The following is a 12618-nucleotide window of genomic DNA, read 5'->3' on the forward strand; positions in this document are numbered from 1 at the left end:
AAAAGCTGTATTTTGGCCAAAAAAAGATAATACTCTTTGAAATTGCCGAGTCCATAAGTTTCGGGTATCACCATTGCCAAAAACTGTTATATGCTTGCCCGCACAATCAAGTATACAAGATTAAAGATACGCAAAGTGTCACAGAAAACTATTATTTTACCAATCGCAGTACTATATGAATTTTTTGAATCATGGCAAAAACACAAAGTGAAAAATTCAAGAAAATTGTAGACCATTACCAATGGCCAAAAATTATTATGTTAAGCAATGAAACAGATGCCTTCCATTCTTTTTTCCTTTTTTGAAGACTCTAAAAAGAAGAAAGTTTGAAAGAGAAATATGTTTTGTAAATGTGAAGTACAATAAAATACTGGTCGGGGAACCAAAAGCCAGGAGATATTTGCTGTTTTCTCGTAACATAAAGTTTGAATCTCGTTCCATAGGTCTAATATGGCTCAAACCAGTATCCGAATATCAGAAAATATGCCACTCCATTAACTTCATAGCAGATCATGTAGGCCATAAACTACCACTGAAGAATGCATTTGAGTTTCTCATTGGCTGCCACTAGCTCTGCTGTTATTCCAGGTTCATTCGCAGAGTGTCCAGCATCAGCAACTATCTGCTCAACACATCATTTAGAACATGTTAGTTGTTGAACCAATAATGCACATGCATATGTGTACACACGCACTCACACATCCATGACAGACTTAGGACACATCAGATAGCTGATCTCAATGTCATGGTACAAAGTCGCTTCTAGTTTAACCAAACAGTTCTTTGTTTGTTTTGGTGCCAAGATGCAGAAAAGAAATGGTCACCATGGTGAGAAATTTTGATCATGAGAAGACTTGCCAAGAACACTTTACACCTAGAAAACTAGAGATTGCAAAGTTATCATGTATACAGCAGGATCTTTGAAAACATGTGAAAAGAATCTTTATGAAGTTTAAAAATGATCAAGGTTTCAAATATGAAAAAAGTGCAGGCAAATGCAAGGCAATCTTGATGAACATGATATTAATTCCCTTGTGGTACGTTAGGAAGAGAAACTTTCGGAGAGTATAACCATTAAAACCAATTCTATTGAAGTTTTACGGATAATATGAACATATATAAAATCAGAACGTCTGTTCTAACCTTAAACTCTGCCTCCGGCCATGCTTTATGAAGCTCCCATGCTGACATCATTGGGCAGCAGACATCATACCTTCCCTGTGATTATGCGATCTATGTAACCCTTATCAAGCATACTATCATGATTTAACCAATATCTTCAATGATAAACAGAAGTTGTATATTTAATAAGGAAACTTCTAAAACATAATTTGAAGAAAAATTACTGAAACATTTGCAGCTTCTAGATCCAGACAATATTTGAAGATATCAATTTCTAGGATTAATGCACGAAAATATGACATGGCAGCAAAAGATCGAAATCAACTGAAGCCTCTCACAACATAAACCTTTTTACAAATTATAAACAAGATATTTGAATATAATACAGGTAAAAAGGCATAAAACTAATGCCATTTGAAGATAGAATTGAACTGAAAAAGCAGAAAAACTTGTTAATTGATGATAGAATTCTCTCAACACTCCTCAAACTTGAGATGATGGAAGAGGAATCATCCCAAGTTTGGAAAGGAATGTCTTGAAATGTATAGATGCAAGAATCTTAGTGAACACATCCACAATTTTCTCTTTGGAATTGGCGTGCTCTAAGGAAATAACCCCATCTTTACATGCTCTCCTAGTGACAATCTATCTCAATATGCTTCTTTCATGAAATTCTAGATTTTTTCCAATATGAATAACACTGATATTGTAACAATACAAGAAGGTTCTTCCACGCATAGACACTCCTAGTTCACTTAAAAACCACCTTATCCAGATGATCTTAGTTGTAGCCTATGTCATAACTTTATAAGTTGTTTCAGATGTAGATAAGACAACTCTTTGCTACCTTTTGCTCTTCCATGAACCAAGAAGCTTCCAATAAAGACACAAAACCCCATGATAGAGAGAATTTCGAGTAGATCCTCCAAAATCTACATCACAAAAGGCCTGAAGATCTGTGGTGGAGGATGTTGAGAAGTACCAAATGACTCTCTCACATATCTAATGATCTTGAGAACAACAAGATGAATTGATCTTGGATAGCTCGTGAATTGACTAACCACATGAATTGCCTAGGTAATATATGACCTGCAATAGTCAGATATATCAGGCTGCCAACAAGTTATGTACACACTACTGGATCCTTAAGCTTGACACCATCTGTTGTCCTTAGCTTTGTGTTTGCTTTCATGGGAAACTCGACTCTATTAAAGTCATTTTCTAGCTTTGCTTTCACAATTAGATCAGTTGTATACTTATGTTGTGACAAATATAGTCCTCTTCTTGGGTATGCAATTTTCAAACAAAGGAATACTTAAAATTTTCAGTCTTTCATCTAAAAAATACTTACCAATTTTTTATTAGTATCTTCTACTTTTTGCAAATCATCTATAATAATCATTTCATCCACATATATTCCTCTAGAAGAGGACGATACAAGGTTGAATTATGATAGCGTTGCTAAAATCCAAGAGACCTAACAGTTGTAATATAGTTTTTAAACCAAACTCCTGGTGCCTACTTAAGCCCATATAAGGCTCTTCTCAACCTACATACTTTGAGTCGGTATCTTTGAAGTAACTCCATGTATACCTCATCATCCAAATCACCATTCAAAAAGGCATTCTTCGCATCCAATTGTCACAAGTTTCATTGTCATATGGTAGTCATATGTGTTGTTCGAGCAAATGTCTTAGCAAAGTCAATTTCAAACTGCTAAATGTAATCCTTTGCTATCAACCTTGTCATGTATCTAATTTGGTCTTTATCTTATAAACCCACTTACACCCAACTACATTTTTTTCAAGTGGAGGTTTCACAAGGTTCCATGTATGTGTTCTCTTCACTGCATTTAACTCTTGCCATAACATGTCACTCTTTAGAAGCTACCTCTGCATAAGAATTGGGTTCGACATGGGAATAAATCAGGGCCAAATGCATAATGCTTAGAAAAAAAACTCATGATACAAAGCGAGAAGAAAAATAGATATTCTAAAGCTATGATGTATTTGAAGAAGAGAAGTAGAAGATGGAGATAAACAAAATGACTGCACTCAAGCTCAATTGAAGGAGTGAGGGATCAAAATCAGCCTTTGTATTTCCTATCTCCATCAACTCCATTTGGTCCAAGAATGGTATCGCTATAACATTCTCATATCTTCTAGAATAGATTTGTCCAAACCGATTCTCTCTAGTTTGAACTTGCTCCTCGTGAACCTCCAAATGCTTATCAACTCCCCTTTTCTTACAAAATAGTACCAAGAAAGAAAAATCAATCTCATCTCCTTCCTTATCTTTAACCTCACTTAAGTAAAGTGTATCCTCATGAAAAACATTCCTAGATATTCAAATTCTTCTTTCAATAGGATCATAGCATTTATCGCCCTTTTTCAATTTGAAAATCTCAAGAAACAACATTATATGGCTCTAGGAGAAAGTTCATCTCTATATCTATCAAGCAAAAGTACAAAACAGGTATATCCAAATACTTTCATCCAAGGTTGTAAGTATTGTATCGTTACCCGTATCAGTCATGCCCAAAATAAGATACGTATCGTATTGTAGTGTATCGTAAAAAACCAAATAATTTTTTAATAAATTTTTTATTAAAAAATCTAAAAAATAATGAAAATAAAAACTAGCAAAAATTCTAAAGAATCATAATATATGAAACAATGATGAATTGCACAAAATACAATCATAAAATCACATATGAAGCATTTATGTCTCTATGAGTTGCATAAGATATCAAACATCAACTATTTCACAAGAACAATGCAAAATATTAAATATCTTGCAATTAAGAACATGCCACAAGACTCATACTTTCATATTACATAAACAAAAATATTATGGCAATAGTTGCACTCGATTTTCAATCGGTTTTCACTCATTATTTGAGTATCCCATTGCAATGCCGAATCATCTAATGTCATCTTTGTTGGAGGAGTGTGGAGCATGATTTCTACCTTGATATAAATATCTAATTTTTGTGAAAAGTTGTCGAGGGTTGTAAGGAGTAGAGCCCCTTGAGGCAAAAATTTTTTGGAGGGTAGCATTGTAATTTTATTCATAATAAAGATTTTTTACCTTAACCCACTTCCTTGAGTGTAAAAATGGTGGAAATGCACTTTTACTTTAGAAAACTGCAAAATCCCTCTCTTGCGCACGGATCGGCCCCCAAATCGCTCTCACGAGTCTTAGGGTGCGTGGATACCTCTCTAATGGCTTTTACACAAATGAGGGAGTCGGCCCCCAAGAGGTCGTTAAAATCCAAAATTAAAAAATTATGATTTGGCCCTTTTTTAAGTGTAGCTGAGATGCGGATGCTTAGATGGATGTGTGGAAATACAATAAAAGATAAGATTCGGAACGAAGAGATACGTAAGAAGGTAGGTGTTGCACCCATTGAAAATAAGATGCGAGAGAATCGTTTACGGTGGTTTGGACATATTCGGCGAAGGCCTAATGATGCTCCAGTTAGAAGGTTGGAGAAATGGGAAAATATATTAGTTAAAAGAGGTCGGGGTAGGCCTAGGAAGACTTGGATGGAGATGATAGGAAAGGATATGAATGCTTTGAACCTCACCGAGGACATGGCGTTGGATAGAAATGATTGGAGGAAAAGGATTCATGTGGAAGACCCAAAATGAATTTCTTTTTTGGTTCATATCGCTGACCCCAATTGTTTTGGGATGAAGGCGTAGTTGTTGTTGTTGTTGTTGTTGTTGGCCCTTTTTTAAGTGTACTAACACTATATCGTACGATATGGGCTTGTATCATACGATACATATTGTACAGTTACGATACGTAGTCGTATCATGATACGAGTGTGTATCATATCGATATTTCTTATAGTAACGATATGTATCATACGATACGATACGTGGTGATGATTTTTAAAACAATAATTTTTAAATCAAGAACTGCGTACCAAATAATAAATTAAAAATCAGTTCTTGCACTCGTTGCAGAGTAGCAAGTCGGATCGTCTCCACACAGGGAATGAAACTTAGGCAAAATAAATTCACTGATAACTTTATTAATAACTGAGAAAAAAATTACACTATTTCTTAATTGCAAGCTAATACAAATAAAAAGGGAACAAAAATAATAAAAATCCTAATTATGCTCGGGCCCTCAAATGAATCACAGAGAGTTTTAAGAGAATAGTATGACACGTCCACCTTAGCCCACCCTCGTTCTTATGTTGGCACAGTAGGGACCTGTAATATATAAAAATAAAAAGCCAAGGGAACTACTACCCAAACATATTCAAACTAAATAATAATTGATAGTATAATTAAGAGGGACAATAAATAAAAATGAGACCTACCCTAAAGGTTTACAAAATTAAGGAAACTAAATTACGAAGGGCTCTTAAAGAGGGACATTAATTATTCTAATTCACTACCCTATTGAAATTAACTAAATTAATCAAATAAGTAAAAACGTTAATTTAAAGAATGAATCTAACTACAACTAAAAGACAAAAATTAACTAACTAACAAATCAAGAGAACTAACCTAACTAATCAAGAACAAGAAAATAAGAAATAACTAACTAATTTAACATGAACTTTAACAAGAAAAGTACTAACCGTATAACAAAGATCAAGAATTGAAATAGCTAACAAAGTACTTAACAAACTAACAAATTAACTAATTTAATAACTAACTTATCTAACTCAGCTGTACGGAATCCAAACTATCTAAGAAAATTGATTAACAAACAATAAAAAAGAAAGCTAATCGAATTTACAAGAATTGAACTAATTAATTAATTAACTAACCTTTCTAATAATTATGCTAACATGCTGTACGAATTTTAAAAACTGAATTAATCTAACTACCAAATGAAAATAAGAAAATAACTAAATTGTCTAATCTAATTAATTGAATGAATTAGGAACAAAACAAGAAACCGACTATATGCATTTTATGCTAATTTATATATACAGGATTGAAAATTTCAAAACATGCACTAAACAGTTAAACCTAAAATGACGTAAAGTAATTTAAACTAATGCTAACTTTGACTAACTGGAATAAATTAATATTAAGCTATAGAAACACGTGATTGAAAAAGAATCTAAATTATTCTAAAGAAAATGATAGTTAAGAAAAAGGAAGAAATCGGCTAAATTATTTTTAATATAGACTAATTGTAAATTAAACTAATCTAAACTAATATCATTAAGCTGAACTAACACTAATCTAATTACTGTGAAAATGAACTTTTACATGAATTAAAAACTACAATAAAGAAATTAAATACAACTATCTACTCGGCTAGAATATGTAAGAAGATGCAACCCACAATTCGAATCCTCAAATGATTCTCACAAAAGATCTTCCACAAGAACCATAAAGGTTCATAAGCAAAGCTCACTCACAAGAATCAATAAGATTCATAAAAACACCACCCAAGAAAGAATGCAAATATAATTTCATTCAAGTGGGATATAACCTACACAAAAAGATACAATTACAATGGGGTGAGACCCCACATTTATACAAGTAATAAAGAAGAGGGAGAGGGAGTCGTTGGGCTCCCAACGGCTCTATTTAGAGATGTTGGGAGTCCAACGACTCTCTTAGTGCTTTATGCTTTTTGACTAAGTCAAAAAAGGCATAAAGCCTATTATATGTCCAAAAAGTAAGAAACGATGCTTTATGCTTTTTGACTTAGTCAAAAAGGCATAAAGCCTATTACATGTCCAAAACTGAAAAAAAAGAAAAGCTAACTAAACTAAAAAGATAAACTAAACTAAACAAAGATTACATATGATAGTGGTATATTACATATGAGATTAGCTATGAGATTACAATTTTAACATGTGTGAACGAGTACATGTATTTTAACACCCCTCAAACTTTACAGAGAAATTTATCCCGAAAGCTTGAAAATACCAAAAAGAATCTTGGGAAGAAATCAAATTCTTCAAAAGTCTTTAAGGAAAATCTCCATCTTTATGACATCTCAGCAAATTCTTTCAAATATAAGTCTTCAAAAATATCTTTATTGGTGATCATCCCCAAGTACCTTCATTGGTTGAATCCATGATGTATCTAAGGCACCACATCTTAACAATCCTGTATAGAAAGAACAAACCAAAAGAAGACTCCAAGTACACGAGAAATATTCTAGCCCAAGAATTGCAAAAAAATTTAACCGCAATATATTATAAAGCAAGAATAACATGGTTTAAATAGTAATAACTTTTTGAATCATTAAATATTAAGAAAGACAAGAGGCACATCCCTCAAGGATGAGATTAAATCACAATCAACTTATTTTTAGAACATGATCCATTAAGACAAGATAATTACTTATGCATAAAAAAATGTTTTTAGAAGAAATAGTGGTCTTCTAAGAGTCATACTAATCTCTCGAACGAGTGTCTATTAGAGATATTTCAAACAAATCCTATAAAAGGATATACAAAATGGAAGATCACAATAGACAAATGAATCTTTAGTTATCCCAAAAAAAAAGGTTTAAGCATTTCAAAAATGTGCACTATGTGAAAATGTCTTTAAGATAATCAAACTTAAACACAATTTGATAAATTATCTATATTCTTAACGAAAGATATGTGCACTAAGGCACAAGAAATTGCTCACAAAGTAGATCACATATTATATAGTTAAAGCATGTTCAATAGTCATAAATCAATAATGAAGAGATAATTAATTTTATCAATAAAAGATGAGTTAATAATGACTCGCACATCTTAAAATGAAATATTGGGAAAATACAAAAGCCCACTTAGAAAGCCGAAAAACCACAAGCACTTAATGTGCAAAATACCCAAATTCCCTATAGGATAAATTCCAAAATGTAAAAGTGATTTCCAAATATGCATATCAATGATATGAACTTTTATCGATAAATCTGTTTCTATGCAAGGAAGAAACAAGTAGTAAGGATTAAAATTTAGAAAGAAATCCCATATGATAAATGGAATGATACATCCAAATCAAGACTAGGTTAAGAATTCCCATAAATATGGAATTTTGCAAATCTCAATAATAATTCAACCTATTACAAGCAATCATCTCATTAGACCTCCAAAACCCACAAATCAAGTGTATAAGTGACTAGAACAAAAAAATAAATATAATGCCACTAAAGGGCCAAAAACACACACGAAGGTGTGGATAAACACCTCTTGTCTACATATAATGATACTTGAAATGAGTGTATCAACGACTAGAACAAGAGTACAAAAGCCAACCATGGGCCGAAAACACGAGATCTTACAAGTTTGGCCCCTACCGGTCGAACACGCAAACAAGCAGGGGCGAAGCCCCTGCCTGACGCCCGAGAAGAGGGAGCAGGGAGGGGCTCAGCCCCTCCCCTGCCGTAACAGTAAGCAGGGAGGGGCTCGGCCCCTCCTGCATGCTACGAAGGTAGGGAGGGTCCAGCCCTCCCCTACGAAGATCTAAGGCAGGGAGGGCTCGAGCCCCTCCCCACGATAGACAGAGGCAGGGAGGGTCAGACCCTCCCCTACGCACCTAAACAGGGGAACCGAAAAAGGGGCAGGGGCCTTCAGCCCCTGCTAGAACAATAAAAAGGGCAGGGGCCGATGGCCCCTGCTAGGAAAATTAGCAGAGAGGGAGAGAGACGCAGGAGCCCCCCCCCCCGCTGCGGCTTTTGGAAGAAGAGGCAGGGGCCAAAGGCCCCTGTCGGCTTGCTTAGCAACGAAACAAGACAAGGGCCAAAGGCCCCTGTCGTTTCTAAGAGGAAAAGAAGACGGGGAGCGAGGGGCAGGGGTTGGAAACCCCTGCTGACCAGGCAAAAACAGGCGACAGGGGGGGTGTCGCCCCCTGCCGGCTCTTTGAAAGGTGAGAGGCAGGGGCAAAAGCCCCTGCCAACCAGCCGAACTGGCGGTAGGGGGGGTGTCGCCCCTTGCCGGCCTATCGACTGAAAAGGAGAAGAAAGGGGGAGAGGAGAGAAAACAGGAGAAAGAAAGAGAAGGGGCGTACCTGGTGGTCATCGACGCCGGCGGCAGCGGCGGCGGCGGCGGCGAAAGGAGGTCGCAGGTGGCGGTAGGTTGACCGGGGTCTCCAGCGATAGAGAGGGTGCAGAGACAAGTCGGGGGGAGAAGGGAAGAGAGATGGTGAGGGGGGTTTCGCAGAGACTGAGAGTCGAGAGGGTCGGTCGGGGGAAAGAGAGACCGAGAGACGAGAGGGTCGGTCGGGGGGAAAGAGAGACCGAGAGACGAGAGGGGGAAGGAGGTTTCCAGAACCTCCCCCCCTTCGTCGTTGCGTGCTTTTAAAAGCACGCAGCCGACCTACTTACCCGGGTCGGATCCGGGTCTAAATCCGGCCCGGATCCAATCAAAATTTTTTTTTCCGACTTTTACATTAGATCATGCATATTTACTTATGATATATGAATAAATGCATGATATGTGTTTTCTTTCGCATAATAGCATGTATTTAATGTTTGGTTAATGTTTTCTATTGATATAAGATGTTTTCTCTTCTTTAGCAATTGTTCTATATTAATTACATGTTTGCCTAAATTATAGATCTATCATAAATGCATTTCCTCTAAATTATTGCATGAATTTTTATCTGTTTTCTTTATGCTCATTTATTTCATTAGAGGGATTCGTACACATAATTTTTTGGATTTCTAACACCCCTACTTTTGTAGTTTTCACAGCCGTAGGGGATCAGTGAAATGATTTGCTTCTGAGAGAGCTATAAGCGTTACACGGTTGCTAAACAGCTTCACAGATGGACAACGTGACTCTGTATATGTAACGGCAAAAAAAAAAATGTTTTGATTCGGGCCGGATCCGGACCACTGCCTCTCGCTGTCTTTTAAGACAACGAGGCAGGCGGGAGGAGGGTTACAAAACCCACCTCACCGCCCTTCCACCTTGACCCTCTCATCTCTCTCCCCGACACCCACCGCCTCTCGTCACCCTCGATTCGCCGGAGACCAGCGTTAGCCGATCGCCGTCGGCGACTCTCTCCGACGCCGCCGCCGACCACCAGGTACCTTCTTCTCCCTCTTTCCGTCTCTCTCTCTCTCTCTCATTCCTTCCCCCTCGTTTCTTCGTTACACAGGGAGGGGAGGGCTGAGCCTCCTCCCTGCTTTCGTACGGCAGGCGAGGGGCGGAGCCTCCTCCCTACTTCCGTACGGCAGAGGAGGGGTCGGGCCCCTCTTCCCTGCTCTCTGCTACGGCAGGGGAGGGGTCGAGCCCCTCCTCCCTGCCCCTTTTTGTTGCGCCAGCAGGGGCCTCCTGCCTTTCTTTTGTCAGCAGGGGCATAGGCCCCTGCCTTTCGTTTGCCAGCAGGGGCCTATGGCCCCTGCCTTTCTTTTGTCAGCAGGGGCATAGGCCCCTGCCTTTCGTTTGCCAGCAGGGGCCTATGGCCCCTGCCTTTCTTTTTGTCAGCAGGGGCCAGGCCCTTGCCTTTCTTTTGCCAGCAAGGGCCATCGGCCCCTGCCTTTCTGTTTGCTAACACGGGCCATCGGCCCCTGCCTTTTTGTTTGCCAGCAGGGGCCGATGCCCCCTGCCCCTTTGTGCGCGAGCCTATACCCTTGGTCGACAGGCCCGGGGAATCTTTGGAAGCTACATCGTAATGGGGACAGATCATTACAATTGTTGATCTCCAGCGAGAAATTCCTAGTGAACGTGAGTCATATGCTCGCATTGACTACATCCCTCTTTGGGCGGCAAGGCTCATTTGGCCCTGCCCCATCCTTTTCTTTTGAGAGTCATTTGGGACTGTTGGCCCCAGCTCTAGGTATTGGAGAAGTTGAGTCTTTGCCTTGCTTTTGCTTTTGTCTGGGTTTGCATGTTAATATCGCATATTTGCAGCTACGACGGATCTCACTCGCGCTCCGCGACCCGAGCCGTCAATTGTGTACGTCCGCAGACATCAGCAAGCTCGTAACCCTCCAAGGTAGGGGAAGATTGTACGGAAGACTTGGATAATTGAATTAAGTTCAATTTAACTAAAAACGATCATTAAATGAATATATATATATATACAATATTATATATATATATTTATACGAGTATGCACTTAACTCAAGGACGCGGTTTCGCGATCCTTGCCCTTTACCTTATGTCAGTCTATACTTGCCATCGTGTATCACGTCGAGATCTCGTGTTGCATTCTTGCTTATGGTTTGTATGTGTTGTCACGCATCGTGGCGAGGTTCAGCGTTGTACTTCTGCTTACCGCCTTTACCTTGTCGTCGCGCTTTGCGCCTAGGCTCTTGTTTTTTTATGTATTATTATTGCTTTGCTATTGCAGATGCCGCACAGGTTTTTGCTCCTTGCATATGCCTTAAAAGCATTCTCAGGCATTCACCTCTCTCTCTTGCGACGAGAGTTGAGATAGAAGCTAGCGTTACATCCCCGTCTAAGGAGGGGGATACCTTGCAAGGATCCTGACTCCTTGAGTATGCAATCCTGCAGATGAGTTGGAGGTTCTGTTGAGAAACCTGTATCACGTCTATCGAGGCCGGTGTCGAGTCATGCGAGGCATGTAGATACCCGGATAGCGAATGAGGTTCTAGAAAATCGCAGGCATAATGTTGGCACCAGGTACTGCTGTTTCAAAGGATATAGTAAAGTTGATAAACTTTACATCTTTGTGAAACACTCTTGTTGAGGCTTCTTTTGAGGAGCTATACCCCCTTCATCCTAGAGTACTTGTAGTCGTGCACGACACGTCTAGTACTGCGATGATCGGATGAGACGGTCGTGCGACCTCAAACAGTGCGAAATGCACAATGCTGGAATCACATAAATGGCCTCGCATTCGCCTTCACAGGCAAGATGCTCATGTGGTTTAAAGACCACAGCATAGAATGGGTCGTTAGTTAAGCAACCCCTAACGTACCTATTCGTTTCTAGTGGTCTGTCAAGGGAGAGGACAGAGCGGTACAAACTCCAATGGACAGGTTGTTAACAACCACCCTACGGGCAATGATCTGGCCTCCCCAGTCATTGGAGTTAGGGGAAAGGGGCTACAATAGTTAGCTCAACACTTCTGCAGAAGTTGGATGCATCCGTGGCACTGCCTCCTTTGGGGAATCCTCTCTCGGCTAAAGTCGTCCCTTTGGAGCAGACTCAACTAGCTATTCGGGTTATTCAAAATACATAGAATAACAGACGCCCGAACTAGTCTCAGTTGTTTCTACGTTTTGCCTGCGCGTACCCGTAGGCCAGTAATATCGAAACATAAAGTTTGTTCACACTGGTTGTTGAGTAGTGAGACTCACTTGTACTCGCTTGCACTACTGACTCCCTTGCACTCGCTTGCACCACTGACTCGCTTGCACTACTGACTCGCTTGCACTACCTATTCGTTTGCACTACTGATTCGCTTGCACTACTTACGCGTTTGCACTATTTACCTGCTTGCATTGCTTACCTGTTTAACTGCATATCTGCTTTAAACTGCGTAACCTACTGAATTAAATGTACATAATTCAGTTTCCTTGTAGTCTCTCTTGTGCACC

General features: G+C 39.0%; 1 protein-coding gene across 4 annotated transcripts in view; it reads right to left on the minus strand.

Annotated features, from left to right (window-relative positions):
* Positions 1 to 402: 402 nt before the first annotated feature.
* Positions 403 to 12618, minus strand: part of PIP (proline iminopeptidase) — a 124905-nt gene continuing 112689 nt past the window's right edge. For all 4 annotated transcript variants that reach the window (XM_090013558.1, XM_090013550.1, XM_090013566.1 and 1 more), the window contains 2 exons: positions 1144 to 1218; positions 403 to 622 (listed from right to left, as the gene is read on the minus strand). In XM_090013558.1, the coding sequence (XP_089869684.1) occupies positions 527 to 622; positions 1144 to 1218 (171 nt within the window). In that variant the 3' untranslated portion in view covers positions 403 to 526. The remainder of the gene's footprint in view (positions 623 to 1143; positions 1219 to 12618) is intronic.

Source organism: Nuphar pumila, chromosome 1 (assembly GCF_984573655.1).
Source record: "Nuphar pumila chromosome 1, dmNupPumi1.hap1.1, whole genome shotgun sequence".
Taxonomy (NCBI): Eukaryota; Viridiplantae; Streptophyta; class Magnoliopsida; order Nymphaeales; family Nymphaeaceae; genus Nuphar; species Nuphar pumila.